General features: G+C 41.8%; 1 protein-coding gene across 1 annotated transcript; it reads left to right on the top strand.

The window, feature by feature from the left end:
- The first annotated feature begins 2,986 nt into the window (after positions 1-2,986).
- Positions 2,987-14,013, top strand: LOC147711015 (histone acetyltransferase KAT6B-like). The gene is made up of 3 exons (XM_086919409.1): positions 2,987-3,118; positions 11,635-12,492; positions 14,005-14,013. The coding sequence occupies exons 2-3, from the start codon at positions 11,878-11,880 to the stop codon at positions 14,011-14,013; spliced, it is 624 nt and encodes a 207-aa protein (XP_086775535.1). The 5' UTR covers positions 2,987-3,118; positions 11,635-11,877.
- Positions 14,014-15,130: the final 1,117 nt, after the last annotated feature.

The raw sequence follows: 15,130 nt of genomic DNA, 5'->3' as shown, positions 1-15,130 counted from the left end.
GCTCCAGAGGCTTCAACTGATACAAAATCAGGCAGCCCGCTTAGTTTTCCACCAGCACGTTTCGCCACTATTACGGAGCCTTCACTGGCTTCCTGTGGCCAAACGTTGCACCTTTAAACTTGGATGCACTATTTTCAAAGCCCTTTACAATCTTGCACCTGCTTTTATCTCTTCCAATTTAAAGCGGTACATACCAACACGAAATTTACTCTCTTCCGCTGATAATTTCCTGTGCATCCCACAAGTCCATCGCAAGAAACATGGCGGTCTCCGTTTTTCTTTTTTAGCCCCCTCATTTTGGAAATCCCTCCCTTCCTCCTTCCGTCACTGCCCTTCCTATGAATGTTTTCGCAAGACATTGAAAACGTCCCTCTTCAAAGCTGCATTTGAGTAAACTTCGGCCCTTGCCCGTCGCATCTGTTATGAGCGCCAAGAAACCGTTTCGGTGAACGTGCGCGGTATAAGAATTTTTAACATGACATAACATAACATAAACGACTTTTATGTGCTCCTCAGGGAACTTCAAGCTTTGAGGTCGACGAAGAGGTGGGTGTGCCCTACCTTTCTGTTTTGTTGGCTCTTCGTCCCCTAATATTGTGGTTGAAGCTTTGGCTGTATTAGGGTCTAACCTTAAGTAAATCAATCATAAAGGAGTGTATGTGCCTTGACCACGCCCACCATATCCCATGGTTCAACTATATTAAGAAATGCTTTGGTCGGTTGGGTAGAGTAGACCTACTCTCCAACCCAGAGTTAGTTCACAAGAAAGATCTAAGTTGGGTAAAGGAGACTCTCCTCAGTCAGAGGACACTGGAACAGGAAGAATGTGAGTTGAGGAAACCAAGTGTTTGTTGCTTTGAACAACTAACTGAGCCATATCTTTTGGAGCCTTTCAGGGCCGACAAACACTTTTTATTAACTAGGTTTCGTCTTGATCTCTTCCATCTCCTGCTGGCTCAGCCATGTGGGTGTAGCAGAGGTAAGAGTTTAGCGTCCTGTGGCTGTAAGTCTCCACAGGGCATACCTCACTTCTTAATGTTTTGTGATTTTTTTAAGGTTCCCCAGAATCATTTTATTATCCCCATCCTGAAATCAATGGGTTTTAGGCGGGTGCGACCAGCTTTTATTTTTTTACAAATGCTATCTGCCAACACCATTTTTTATGTTCTTAACTTTTTAAAATCAGCAATACGGCTTAGAGACAGTTGTGATTAACTGACAGGGCTTTTCATGTGTTCCAGTATTCAGGGTTTGGGGGGTTTTCTGTGGAGATAGGGTCCCAGTTTTTATCCCCTATTCTTTTAAGGAACTATTAAATACCTACTCTCTTATATACCGTGTTTTATTTTTATGTTCTGTACAAGTGACCATTAAGTGTGAGCTGCTAATTTGGTTATTTTTTTGTAGATTGTACTGTTTTAGATTACTGTTATGGTTTTATGCAAAAACCGAATAAAGGGCATTTGATTGATTGATTGGCTGAACACTCTGCACATATATGCCATGAGGCTACTTAGGAACTATGTAAATAGCTCTGTCCAAATTGTGTAACCCTAACTCATGTGCATGAGTTGCACCACAGTCAAACAAGGCCACGAGGCAATCTAGGGCTCAGTGTATGATTCACAATGAAACACATTGTTCCAAAGACTTTTGCCCTATGTCAAATTGCACTAATCAAGGTCTCTCATGGGGATAAGACCATGGAAATGAATGGGGAAACTACTTTTGGATTCACAGACTTTCATTTAACAATTCAGTACCCTCTGAAAGTTGCAGTGTTGGATCGCTTTAAGTAAATGAATTGCACTAACTCATCTGATAACAGTGGGGGTGAAAGGAGAGCTCAGAACGTAAAGTTGAGTGCTCTGCCGTGGGGGCCCCCTGGCCATTCTATTCCTCCCAGGTTGATCATAAGAGGTGCTCAATTTCCAGTTGGAGTCTTGAAGTTGCAGGTACAAGGGTACATCACAATTGATCCACGTTGAAAGTAGTACTTTTCATGGCACCCCATCAACAATAAAAAAGTGATGTAGTGCAGCCTTCAAGTGAGACGTTTTGCTGTTCAATTAGTTCTAACTTGGTGCTAGATACAAGTGAGACGTTTTGCTGTTACACTTAGTTCTAACCTGGTGGTATAATAGGGAGACCCACCATAACACCCTTCCACCCACACATACTACTCCACATCAAAAGCGTTTAAAGCGCGCCATGTCAGAAACTTTTTGAACTCTTATTCCTTAAAACCTACAGAACTCATCAACAACAGGACAAACAAGGGCACTATCTTGCGTAAAATTCTACTTTACATTCTAGGTTAGGTGGAATTCTGTTCAGCCTTTTTTTCTGGTTTGGAGATCAGAAAATCCTACGAGCGTTAAACTGGGAAATGTACTTCAATTGAAGTTAATTGAACTAATGTATCCAAATGGGGTAAGGGCAATGTAAAACTTTCTAGTACGTGGAACCCATTTAGTATAAAAAGTGACTGTAACTGTCGAACCCAGGCAGGCCAGGTAAAAACATTGAAAAGCAGAAAATGCCCAACAGGTGGAGCAACAAACAGGGTGCTAGAAAAATGCACAGGGGTGATAGAACAAAGCGAGGTCAAGTATGGGCTAAGGCACAACAACAGTAGAGCGAAAACGAAAAGGGCCATTGGTCGTAGAAAAAATGATACCGAAAATGGCAATTAGGCGGGCGGACAAATAAAGCCGAAACAACACGTCGAATGCAGGCGTGGAATGGAAAGACACTCAAACAAAGAAAGAAATGACAGCCTGCAGGAGGTAAAAAAGTACAGACATCGATTAGAGCGGTCGAACGTTCACGTTGGTTCACTAACAATGGGAGCGATGAGTCACATGTTCTATTTTGTAGACAGTTACTGTCGATATGTGGGGCTGGGCTTGCTTTCACATGGGCGTGGTTTCTTTCGGGCTTTTTCCCACTCGCAGTTTGCCCTTGTTTTTGCATCCAGACCTGGCAACACTGGGGGGAAATTACGGGAACAAAATGGCGGCTGTGTGAGGAGCGAAACGGAGAAGGCCGGTGGATACTTGGGCCAGGTCTGCTGGAGGTTGAAAGTAACGCAGGAGGCCCATTTCTAACATAACGGGTAAGGAGTTTAAGAGCCGAGGTGTAGGTTTGAGGGGCGGGTGAGAGCAGAGCAGAGCACCGTGCTGGCTGAGGACAGCGGGCGAAAGAAGCACAGGAGGCCGGTATCTAACCCGGCTTGTGATGGCCCTGTATTTCTCTGGTGTTTCAGAGTCGTGGCTGGGCCGCCTACCCTTCTTAGAGTTATGAGATTGGCCTCGAATCTCTGTAGCAGAGAAAGAAGCACACAGTGATGTCTGGTGGTGAGGGTTGGGGTTCTGGCTTTAGGGGCGGGTTCAAAGAGGTGGTGGTCTTGCGGGATGAAGCTTCCATGGGGTCTGGGTTGTTGAGATCGGGGAGAGTTTGGAGTGGCGGTGGAGACTAGTAGCAATAGTTGGAGAGAGACCGGGGGTACAGGCTGGAGAATGAAGTGTACGTTAGAGAAAGCTGGGGGTCGGTGAGGGAGTTAAAAGGATAGTCCGACTGGCGCTTAGGTGATGTAGCTAGATCACAATGTATGTACGGGTAGTGCTGTGTTACCAATAGAAATAAACATGATCTCGAGAAATGTTGTGTGTTTTCTTGTAGTTGTGTGCGAGTTTTGAAAGGTGGGTTTTGTAAGTTAACTCGCACAAAGTATAGTTGATGTCTGAAGAGGTATTTGAGGACTTGATCACAGAGGAGGCGCTTGAAGTGCTGGTAGGAGCGGGGTTTTGCTAAAGGGGTATGCGAGGCAACAGGAAGGTGGTGTGCTGAGAGGGGCTGTGTGGGATTGGGTTTGCGGCCGTGCATGACATATGCTTTTTGGAACAGATTGCGTTGGGATAACCGAGATGTCGTGTTGGGTTATTGTGAAAGAACGGGCGCTCTGTCGGTGTTGGTCCTAAGGGTTTATCTATGCGGTGTTTTTTGAAGAGTTGAAATAATAGGTTACGGTGTAGAGAAGGAGGTGTGTGCGATTTCTTTGACGAACAGTCTTAACTACTGAGAACAGTGGGCAGTACTGTGTGGGTGGTTTTCTTGGCGTTTGGCAGGAGTACGTTTAGTGTGTTTGCTCTTGGTGACGTTAATAGTGTAGGTGTTATGTGCGGCGGTTGTTAGATGGGAATCAATATACGCTTTCTATAGGCGTTGCCAATTTTTATGTGGTTTTCTGTGCGGTGTTTTGGGTCTGATATGCAGGCCAGTGTTAGTGAATACGTTTCGGTGTATGTATGGGTAAGGTGAACCTCACTACTCGCCCGTGTACTCTTGAATAGCATATAAGGGATCGCCTTTGAGGTGGCTTCTGTGTTTAATGAAGTAATTCATAACTGCGGGGAGGGTGATATATGGGTGTTTTTAACGGAGTGTTGTGCTCTTTGTATGCTGGATTTGTGGGCTAAAACTGGTTAGGGTGGAAAACAATTGTCGGTTGCTGTATTCGGCGTCCTTGGAAGATTGGGGTGCTTATAGTCGTGTTTATGCGAATGCTAGTGAGAATATGTATGGGCTGCGGTATGCAGAATTAAGTGTCGATGGTTCAAGGGGGTTGCAAGGCTGGGACGGATGAGATGATGTGCAGTTTTAGGGAGGGGGCGCATGATTATCCTTGGAGTACATGCTGGTTAATGATAGCCTGGAGTGTGTTATTGAAGCTTTGTAATGGCTGTTTTCTCACTCTCCTGCAATCCTTGCCTGACCCTGCTGCTGCAGTAGAGAGGCACACGGAGACACCATACTTATGGGAGCAGGGTGTGTAGCTTTTCAGACACTGGCATCCAAGCATGAAGCGCACACGCAAGGAGGGAGTGAGAGCACATAGACCTATTTTAATTGAAAAGGGGACGCATGCAAACCGAAAGCCGTATTGTAAAGTAGAATCAGAGAATCGTTTACATGAAACCAAACGGCTAGGACAAGCAGGGCAGCTGCAAATGGATCCAGCGTGGAAATGCAAGCAACGGTGTGAATTTGGGTAGAGCAGACACAGTGCAGTCAGAATCGTAGGGAGACCTTCAAGCGAATAGAGTAAAATGTTCAGGAATCTCTTCAGGTGTCTTTAAAAGGGAAAGTGGGCATGTATAACTGAGCAGAAACTCAGTGGGTCCAGGGAAACCATAATCTGAATCAAAGGGACACAGATATTTTTACCTTCTCCTGAGGTTAATGCTGGCAACACAGGAAAAAAAAACAGTCACAGGAATTCAGTGTGATTGGTGAGGCAGCCCAAAAAGAAATCCAGATGGTTACATGCAAGGGGCATTCTGTTCTATTCCGTGATATCCATTAACCTATCAAACCATCCAATCGGTGCAATAGAAACAGAAACCTTCACACGTTCGTAGTAGTGCATACATCCTTCGTACTTGGGGAACTAGTTCATAATCTTGAGACTTGGGCATTGCTACATGAATCCAGTGGGAACAGAGAATTTATCGGGTTAATCCAAAAAGACCAGGAAACACCACACAAATCCTATGGGCCTGGAAGAAATATGTTGTATTTTCCTGAGGTTAGAGGGATACTGTTAACCAAAGTACCCGTGCCAGATGGCCACAGTATTTCGAGGCACAGAGGTACATATGGCAATGCATAAAGGAATGCAAAATGTTCAAGGGGGTCAGTGGTAAGTCGGAGAGTAACCTAATTCCCGCAATGAAGATTTAAAGCGACAGATGAAGGCACGGATCCAGGGAAGAAGAGGTGTGAACAGAAGAATAGACTTGTCAATGGAGCAAACGGAGAAAAAAATGAAATGTATACCTGGAGGACAGGGGAGTGACATACCAGGGAAGATGGAACCACCTGCGAAGCAACTTTTTTGTTGGTCTGAATGGTGCTATAGGCAGAGAGAGTAATTCTTAGGGAATTTCGCAACATCTGGGAGCCGCCTTATGATAATTTCGGAGGCAACTGGAATAAAGTGTGCAAGTGTGAACAGTCTCTGGATGTGAAGGGTAAGTAATGCCTAGGAGTAACGTGTTGTATTCAGCATCTGGGGGTGGACATTAGACTGGTGTTTAAACTGAATTTGGGGAGGGGAGCAGTGTTCATTGGAGGAGTTAAGGTGTGTGGAGTACAGACTAGACTTTCAAGGGCCAAATATATGGATGGCATCTAGAGGTGTGAATAACGTTCAGAACTCAGCAGTCATGCTTTTGGGAAGCTGGCAGGTTGTGAATGTCATCTGGGTTTGAAGTGGAGACCATCTCTGAAGGAGGGAGAGAGGTAAATTGAAGCGTGATGGGAGTGTTGTGAAAACAAGAGCATTTTCTACATTACTCGACAAATACAAACAACAAAGTTGAAAGTGGGACTAAGAAGACATGATATCAGAAACATGCGATCTAAAAAAGGAAGCTGGCAGAACAATAATTAGATGGGCAGTTGGTGGGAAGCGATCAAATGAGCAACTAGTGGATGCGTGAATATCGTCATATGGGTCGTGTGCAGTAGTAAGTGTGGGCATTTCAGTGGCGTCCCAAAGGTGGGATGGAGATAATGTTGCAGCACATCTGTAATGGGAAATAGTCAGTATACACGAAAACAGGAAGGGGCCGAGGTATTGCTGTGTTGGTATTTGAAATGGGATGGTGTTTGAGCGACAGTGTCTGAAAGGAGGAATGTTGTGGGCTTGGAGGTATCGTCTGGAAGTGGGAGCAGGCAGTTCTAAAGCTTTTGTCTAAAAGTGTGAGTGGACAAAAACACGGAATGTGAGAGTGACCTGCAAAATGGATAGACCGTAAAATCATGGAGACGTTTGAAAGAACAAGACCACGTGTCCGCAGTGCCAAACTTGTTATGGAGTGGATGTTCGCTGGCAGCTCCATGAGGCTTTTTTAATTGTGGACTTTTCACTATGCCAGTTACATTAATGCTTGTTGAATCCTTCTGCTGTCCCGCTTAGCGTGTGTTAAAGGGATCAAATATTAGGAGCTTTATTGTGAAACACTTGATCAGTAAACTGGGGTCTGCTGGATTAGTTTAGCATGTGGCTGTCACACATACACATGGTCCCTTGAGGCCTCCTCTGTGCTCCCTTTCTTGTATCTGAAACTGCATTTGCAATGTAATACATAAACTGCCGTTTCAACTGAGGTGGCAGCCACCGTTTTATTTTGACAGTCAGAAGTTCTTTTTGGAATGGTGTATTTCTGCTGTTTTTTTTTTTAGTTGGGTTAGTGATTGGTTAAGCGTCCAGTGATAGCCATTGATTATCCTCTGCTTACGTATTTTTGCAGGGGGAATCGGTGGTCAGGAGGAAATTGCAAATGTGTTCAACTGTTTTTATTGTACTTAATAAAACCTATTGCCCCATAAACTCCTTCCTTCCAGACAACCATGAAGTTTTCCCATGATTATTTTCTCTTGATCTAGTAGGCTCTTATGGCTTTGGGAAACAGTCTGTGACATACAAGTGTATCATCACAGGGTCTGGTTCTTTTCTTAGTTTTTTTTCCAGCTGTTTAGATTACCTTGGTGCACCCTTTAAATATTTTCATTCAAACACTTGCCACTTAGAAGCCTACCGTTGCCACCTGTCAAGTTGCCCTTCTGCAAATAACTGCATGCAAACACAAAGTTTACGGAACTGCAATGGAGCTAAAGTATAACCAGTTTACATATGCACCGCACTTTAACAATTCAAAAAGTGTGTTTATCCCAGTGTGACATGAGTCAAGGCATGTGTCTGCAATCTAAACCTCCCCCCCCCCCAAAAAAAAAAATCCAGTGTATAAGATCACGCTTAGGTGTGTGTTTTGGTAACATTCTCTGTCTATACTAGGATTAACAGTTACAGCACATCATGTCAAGGAACTTGGATCTACAGTAGTTGTACTCAACTTTTATGAGGGATCCAGAAATGTTTTTCAAGATATCCAACTGAGATAGATTTGCGTGCAATAAAGCTAAACGTTTAATTAGTCATTTACATAGTGGTTACTCCCAAAATCTTTTAGTTGTTCACTCCTCTTGTGCGTTGGACAACCCTGCTGATAAAGATGCAGTTCTCTGAAGCTTTAGCTGAGGACATGTAATCCACGGAGTGATTCTACAGAGGTAAGAGGTCTTGAGAAGAGTGCTGGTAACTCTCCTCTTTTGCCGGCAGTACTGTGACTGCATTTATGACTTATTTTTTGCCTGTAATATTCATTAAAATGATCTCTGCTCATCCATGTGGTTAGGGGAGTTGTTCAGTATAAAATTTGAGCTTCAGATTTGTTTGTGTATGAAGATCTTGCATTCCAGGCTTGGAGTTGTGGTGTGCTGGCAGTTGAAACCTACAGGTAATCTTACTATTTTTGTACATTATACAGTGCAGTTGAGCCCAGCATGCCATGGCAGCACTTGGTTTTGCATCTCCTTGTTGCAAATTCACTCATAGATGACACCCAAAGTCGATTGTCTTAATAGTAAGCTTCAAAATCCTCATAAAATGCTCCCTAACTTTTAAAATGATGAATCTAGCCAACTCGTTTTATCTCCAGCTTCCTCTTGTGACCTGTATGGAGAGTGCAGCATTTGGTCATATGTAAATTGTGTGGTTTATTTATTTGTGTGGAGGGGTCGATGGGAATAACATTATACCGGTATTTTGGAGGAGTGTTATACTGTTGAAGCATTCATATCGGTTCTTTGATCTTGGAGAATTGTTACTTGTATGACAATAGCAGAATGCGTTATTTTGGAGGAGTGTTATACTGTTGAAGCATTCATATCGGTTCTTTGATCTTGGAGAATTGTTACTTGTATGACAATAGCAGAATGCGTTATGTATGCTCATATATTGCTCATATAATTGGATTCCATTTTCTAGCATTTGTTTATTCATTTATGTACTTGGTTAAACAATCGCAAGATGATGGTACTGAGAACATCACGGGCCGACTAACCTGCATAACACCTGAACGGGGCATGATCACTAGGTCCATTTCTTTTCAAGCATGAGACTCCTACGCCCAATCTAACTTTCATTTCATAGGTTCTCCTTCCCCCTCAGAACGCATGATCTTGGTACATTACTTTCTTTCATCGTCTTTAAAATGGGATAAGGGTTGACGCCAATAATTTTCAGTATATTGCAGACAGTTTTATAATAATGCATTACTTTTAAATTTCAGTTTCTTTTAACTGTCGATTTGTTTTCTGATTCACAAAAGGCCAAAAGTATTAATAAGAAACGATCATCCTGTATTTTAGTTTGCCAATGACTGTTTCTCCTTTATGTGAAACATTTTGAGAGTGCTTAAAGTTGAGTTTGGCATGGTATCTCACATTAAATAATTCCTACGCCTGCAGCTAGGCTCACATCCTAATCTGTATATGATTGGACTATGCCAGCTTGTAAAGAAGTACAGGGAGACTGGCTGGCTATTTCATTGGATAGAGTAACATTATCTGTGTAGGCTGTCTCCATAGGATACTTTGTTTTGCTCAAGATAATACACGTGGCATCTTCATTGGCCATACATTACTTGCATATCTGTGCTTGGAGCCCCCCTGTAAAACTGAGCCTGCATATAGAGCAAGGGAGTTTTGCAAGAATGAACTGTCTTGTGCGCGGTACACTGCTGGTGAACATGTGAATTCTTGGAAGTCAATTTTCTAGAGTACCCTATATTGCCTATTTTGCTTGTGCATTCTCTGAATTTGTATGAAACTTACGAATTTTTACTGTGCTTTTTATGGTACTAGTCAGCAGGTTTGTAACTTGTTGGTGTCCCCGTGCGCTTGTTGCATGCTGGGGGGTCAATAGCACCTTGCAAATTAGGTTACCTGGGAGCTCTTTCAGTGGCATGGTGGGCAGACGCATTCTGTGGGGGCCGATATTGTAGCACAGTTCTGTTAGTCAGGCACAGAAGGTAATGGAGCATTCAATACACTCCCAGCTGCGTTGTCATAAGTGCAATTCTGGGAAATGGGGATCCAATTACACCATCTTCTCTTTGAGGAGGTGCCATTTGGGTGCTGGGAATGCCTGAATCCGCTTTAGTGACCTGGTAAGCGGGATCAGTAATAGTGGCTCGTGTTGTTGCATACACTCCTTCTGCAAAACACTGTTACTGGAGGCAGATAAAGTAACAGTAAAATAAGACATCTGTTTAGCTTATAAGCAACCGTGCATAGCTATGGAGTACTTGCTGGCCTCTACACGTCCACCTGTCTTGTACTGTCATATAAATTCCAGAACATCTTGCCCTTCATGTCACACTTTCAAAATATTCGGAGTGTTCTCAACCATGTGGCCTTAAAACCTGGGATCCTCTGTCTGTAACATTCCTACTCACAACCTCCTTAGCCTCAGTGGCGATGAATGAAAACATATACATACATGTTTGTTATAATACTCGTTACTATTGTAACGACCCTCAACGTTTTACTCGCATTTGCTCCTGCCTCCGTCTATATTGCTCTAATTACCTCTGTGTTGTCCTTTTGCCTTCTGCCAGGTGCCTGTCTGGGATGGTTTGGTACTTTATCATGCGCTGTGCTTCCATCTTAGCTGGTTGAGTCCAGCCCGAAGGCAGAGAAAACTTGGGACTTGCCTTCATAATAGATTTATAAAACGTGATAAAACACAGACTTGCATTGCTCGAATAACCATTCCTCTGTCTGATCTATTTTTTTTTATCAGTGCTTTTTACTCTTGTTTTTATAATGTGCTTCAGTGACGAGCAGAGTTTTTGTTCAATCATCATTTAAGGAGCCCATGTTTTATGGCTAATTGTGAATACTCGTCAAGGTCACTGTGAAACATCTGTTACACTTTTCTGTATCTAAGTTTATTACTAGTTTTACAAAGATGTTTCTGAAAATGTCTTTTTTTCTTTTGATGGCTGCTTCATAAGAACACTCTCTAACTTAAAAGTTTTCCTTCAGAGTGGGGAATGCATTTTCAGATTTTTACTGGTGTTTACAATAGCTGTCATTCCTGGTGCAGTCTTGAAGTTCCGTGAGCACTGCATTTTGTCTCTAGCAATAATAGTTCAAACAAATTGTGCTCTTAATTCTTGATGTACCTTTTGTTTCCCATTTTGACGTTTCTTTGGTAGTACTTAATCTTGCTCTTCAACATGTGTACACTAGTATGATTTTATACTATCCCTCTATAATACTTTGTTACGTACCTCTGTTTATATGACCACAAAATCCTTTTCTAATGGGGTTAAAATCCCACTTGCAGTTGAATTTTCTAGTTCAGTTTGTGCCCTTTCATAGATTAGCTCTCTACATGGCTTGTTCCTTAGCTGTTACCCTCTGTATTAGATTGTCACAGTGCACTATATTGCTTTCTTGCCAGGTCCCTGTACAGATACACTTTTCGCTGTTCACCTTCCTGGAGGTTGTATGTATAGGTGACGTTTTTTGATCGTATGTGTGTCCAAATGAGTGGAAATCCTCAGAAGATGTAGCTAGAATTTTTTTCCATCAAGAAATTGAACAGTTTTATGAATATCCAACAACTGTTTCTGATATGGTTAACACCGATAATGAGATATCACTGCTTTATTTTTTCACTAACATGGTGACCTTTTTGTTTATTTTTGTCATTAGGTAACTACTTAAATTGGAGCATTTTCTGTCCAGCGCTTTTATCATTCCAACTGGTAGAAGCTGAAAGGGGAAGTTCTGCTTCAATGCCCACATCTACAGGTTAATGGTTAGGATATGGCTCTCAATAAAACGTAGAAAATATCCATTGTGTTTTTCAAACCTTCTGTTAAGAGAATCTTTTTCGACAATATGAGAAGTATCGCATATAGGTAACTCCTGTTTGGAAGGAATTATCGGTCAGCCATGGTTAAATTAGCAAACCCCCTTTATACGCAGTGGATACTTGAGGCTATACACAAGGTGAAGAGGCAGAAACAGAGGCCTTCTGAAGAGAGGATCTGTCATGCAGTATTTAATTCCCATGGACTGGATAAGAAGACTGTTAGTGAACAGCTGGAATTGAGTGTCCAAGATGGCTCTGTTCTTAAAATTCTCAACAAAGGTATTGCATCTTACAAGGACCCTGAATATCCTGGGCGGATCCCACCCGATAAACCACTTGCCACTTTCCCCAAACCTGTCCAAGGACCCAGAGGAATTTTCAGTGATCTGCGTAGTGTGGATTGGAATAAACTGTTGAAAAGGGCAATTGAAGGGCTGCGTGAACCCTCTGGTTCAACATTAAAGAACATAGAACGGTACCTTCGCAGTCAGAGCGACTTGCAGAGTGTTATCAACAACCCTATCTTTCAGCGGAGGTTACGACTTGGGACCAAGCGAGCCGTAAATAACGGGAGGTTATATAAAGACGGACCTTTTTACTCTGTGAACTATGGTCATTCGGAAGGCCGTGGAGTTTCCAAGTATTGCAGTGCGTCACTCCCCCCTGTTAGCCTTCTACCCCACGAACAGGACCAGGTAAGTCCATTTGGACACTTTCTCTTATTTTGAAGGCTGTTGAATACATTCCATGTGAGCAATTCAGTTTCTTGTGTTTCTGAGTTTTGACCTGCACCCAGTTTTATTTTGCATATGCTTGCTCTGGTATAGCTGCTGAAGTGTATGATGTATTAACCATGACAGTGTAAGATTTCTATAGCTGTTGATTAAGTTGGTGCCTAGTGATTTTTGTTTTGCCTGACCGTTAGATCATGAGTAAAAACGCTAAAACTGTGTTTATCCATTAGAATCCACTCTCCAGGATCCGGTTTGTTAGTTAGGGAGGCTTGCGGTATTGGAGAAAGCATATTAATGTGCTTAAAATTCAAACGGGTCGTGAGGAACTCATTTTCTTTCATTGTATTTAAGGATGAATGTTTGTTAGCCACTCAAGCCATTTCTTTTAGCAGACTTTTCCTATAAATGGTATTTTTGGATCAAAACCTAAATTGATAATTTACGGTTTTATTATTACAGTGTTGTTACTTGGTGCAATGTCTGAAATTATACGGTAGTTATTCTGATTTAGAATCACTGTAAATGTGAAGCAGTTTTGTTTGCAACTTTTTTTTTTTGTTCAAAGAAAAATTATATGTTGTCAATAGCGTTACCTGTTGCAAATCGATCTGCGGCTACTCAACACTGTATATCTTTTAGAGGAAAGTCCTTGGAAGGTAGCCAATGTTTCATAGTTTGTTCTAAAGGTATATTGGTAAAGTAATTTTATGATGCAGACAGTCATATAAACCGCCATAGTTCAACACTTTTTTCTTCTTCTAAAATGTCACAATCTGTTTATTCTTTGAAGTAACTGATTACTGCGCATCAAGTTTGCTAAGTATGTAGAGCGTATGTTGGAACTCTGAGATTATCCTTTCCGGATTGGTGTCTAAGAAAGAAAGCCGTTCTCAGGCTGTATTCTGGTTGACTTTATTGCCCAAATTTTACTCCTTTTTTTTTTCTTAATTAGTATAGGTGGAAAGTCACAGCAACAAAGCAATCGAAAGGCTTAATTTTTGCCTATTGATTCAGTGAGGGCTAATATTTTGTTATGCCAAGAAGATTTATTTAACCCATTCGATGCTCATGACGGAACCGTTCCGTCATGAGTCCATAAGCCCAATAGAACGTTCAGCACAGCGCATGAATTTGCGCCGCGCTGATTAGGTTAAGGAGAAAATGCGAATATATGAAAATGCATAAAAATACATGTAGCACATATCACAAATGTATACTGAGTAGTCCAACACGTGGACAAATTAATGAATTAAAACTTTATCTGACTTCAGAGCGTAAGAAGTTAGCCATTTTATATGTTACTCGTAAATGAGCCCCACTCCTGATTTTTATTGTTGTTTTTGTTTATATATCTATATATTGTGAGGAATTGTACATTTTTAAATCCAGTTGGTTTGGTAAATTGAAGATGTTGTAGTTTGTTCTTATCACTTTTTTTTTTATTTTGTAAACTTGTGTTTCTTTGATTTCCAGCCAGGTTAATGGGTGGATTTTTCCAAGTTATTATATATTCCACCACCCAGATGCATTGAATGCAATGACTGCACAGAACCTACGGTTGGGAATAGAATGCCCTTCTTTTGTCTTCAGGGCTATTACGTTTTTCGGAAGGAGAAATTCTTGCTATTAAGTGTATTATTGGCCAATTGTTCAGCGCTTTTTTTTTTGTTTTTTTTTTTTAGCCTTGTGTGGTCAAATTATTTTATTGCTTTGGTTTTTGCCGCTTATTGTCTCAGGTTTTGGAAGAGCGTGCCAAGATATTTCATGTCTCCTTTTGCTCACCTCCCAACTTATTTGTGCTTTAAAGTATGAGGCCTTCATACGTCCAGTTAAAGCTCTATTTAGTGTCTAATATCTCGGTGTGAACTGCAAAATAACTCTGAGATGGCATTTTATGGATTTGAGACAAACTACTATAGCCGGGTTATTTATGTTAAAGTTTCCTTGCTTTTAAACTCGTACATATTTAATATCAGGAGCTTGGATGATTAGAACACATGGCTGTTCTAGTATTATAAATAGTAACACCATCAGTGAGTAAGCCGTGCCTTATGTCCTGTGAGATGACATGCCTCCATTCACAAGCCTACTTTTTTTGATCCTCTTGTAGAATACTTTTAGTGTAGGCATAATGAACGCCCCAAAACCAATCCATTCCAGTACTCTACTCATGATTTGGGTGGAGGAGGTTTTCCAGTGCCAGATGGCTGCTCTTGTGCTACCCAGGTATTATGTGGCAGTGAACAGTAACTTCATTTGATTGTTTGTTCTCACTTTGTTGTGAAGCATGAATATATAGAAGTCTGGCAGCTTGGTGGACTAATGCATTCAATGTAGGTGCCTGTGTTCGACCTCATGGTCACATGATCAAACCCGGGTCCACTCGGCCTTTTAACCTTCTGAGGTGAATACAATGAGTACCATTGAGTTGGGTAACACGCATTTGCTATTCAGTGCCAAGATACCCATGGTTGAAAGTCCACTTTATCAATACACTGTATGAAGCACTAGCAGTACATAGCAGAAGCTAAACCACCCAGTTTAATTGGTCTATTCTAGACTCTTGTGCTGCTCCTCTCTGCCTTTCTGGGCTTGCCTG

The sequence above is a fragment of the Lissotriton vulgaris genome, chromosome 5, assembly GCF_964263255.1.
Source record: "Lissotriton vulgaris chromosome 5, aLisVul1.2, whole genome shotgun sequence".
NCBI lineage: Eukaryota > Metazoa > Chordata > Amphibia > Caudata > Salamandridae > Lissotriton > Lissotriton vulgaris.
Note: the sequence above shows the minus strand (reverse complement) of the source record. Positions and strands in the feature narration are given on the sequence as shown.

Bases quoted from the DNA above. Each gene is read 5' to 3' on its own strand.
- LOC147711015 (XM_086919409.1), top strand. From the start codon at position 11,878: ATGGTTAAATTAGCAAACCCCCTTTATACGCAGTGGATACTTGAGGCT.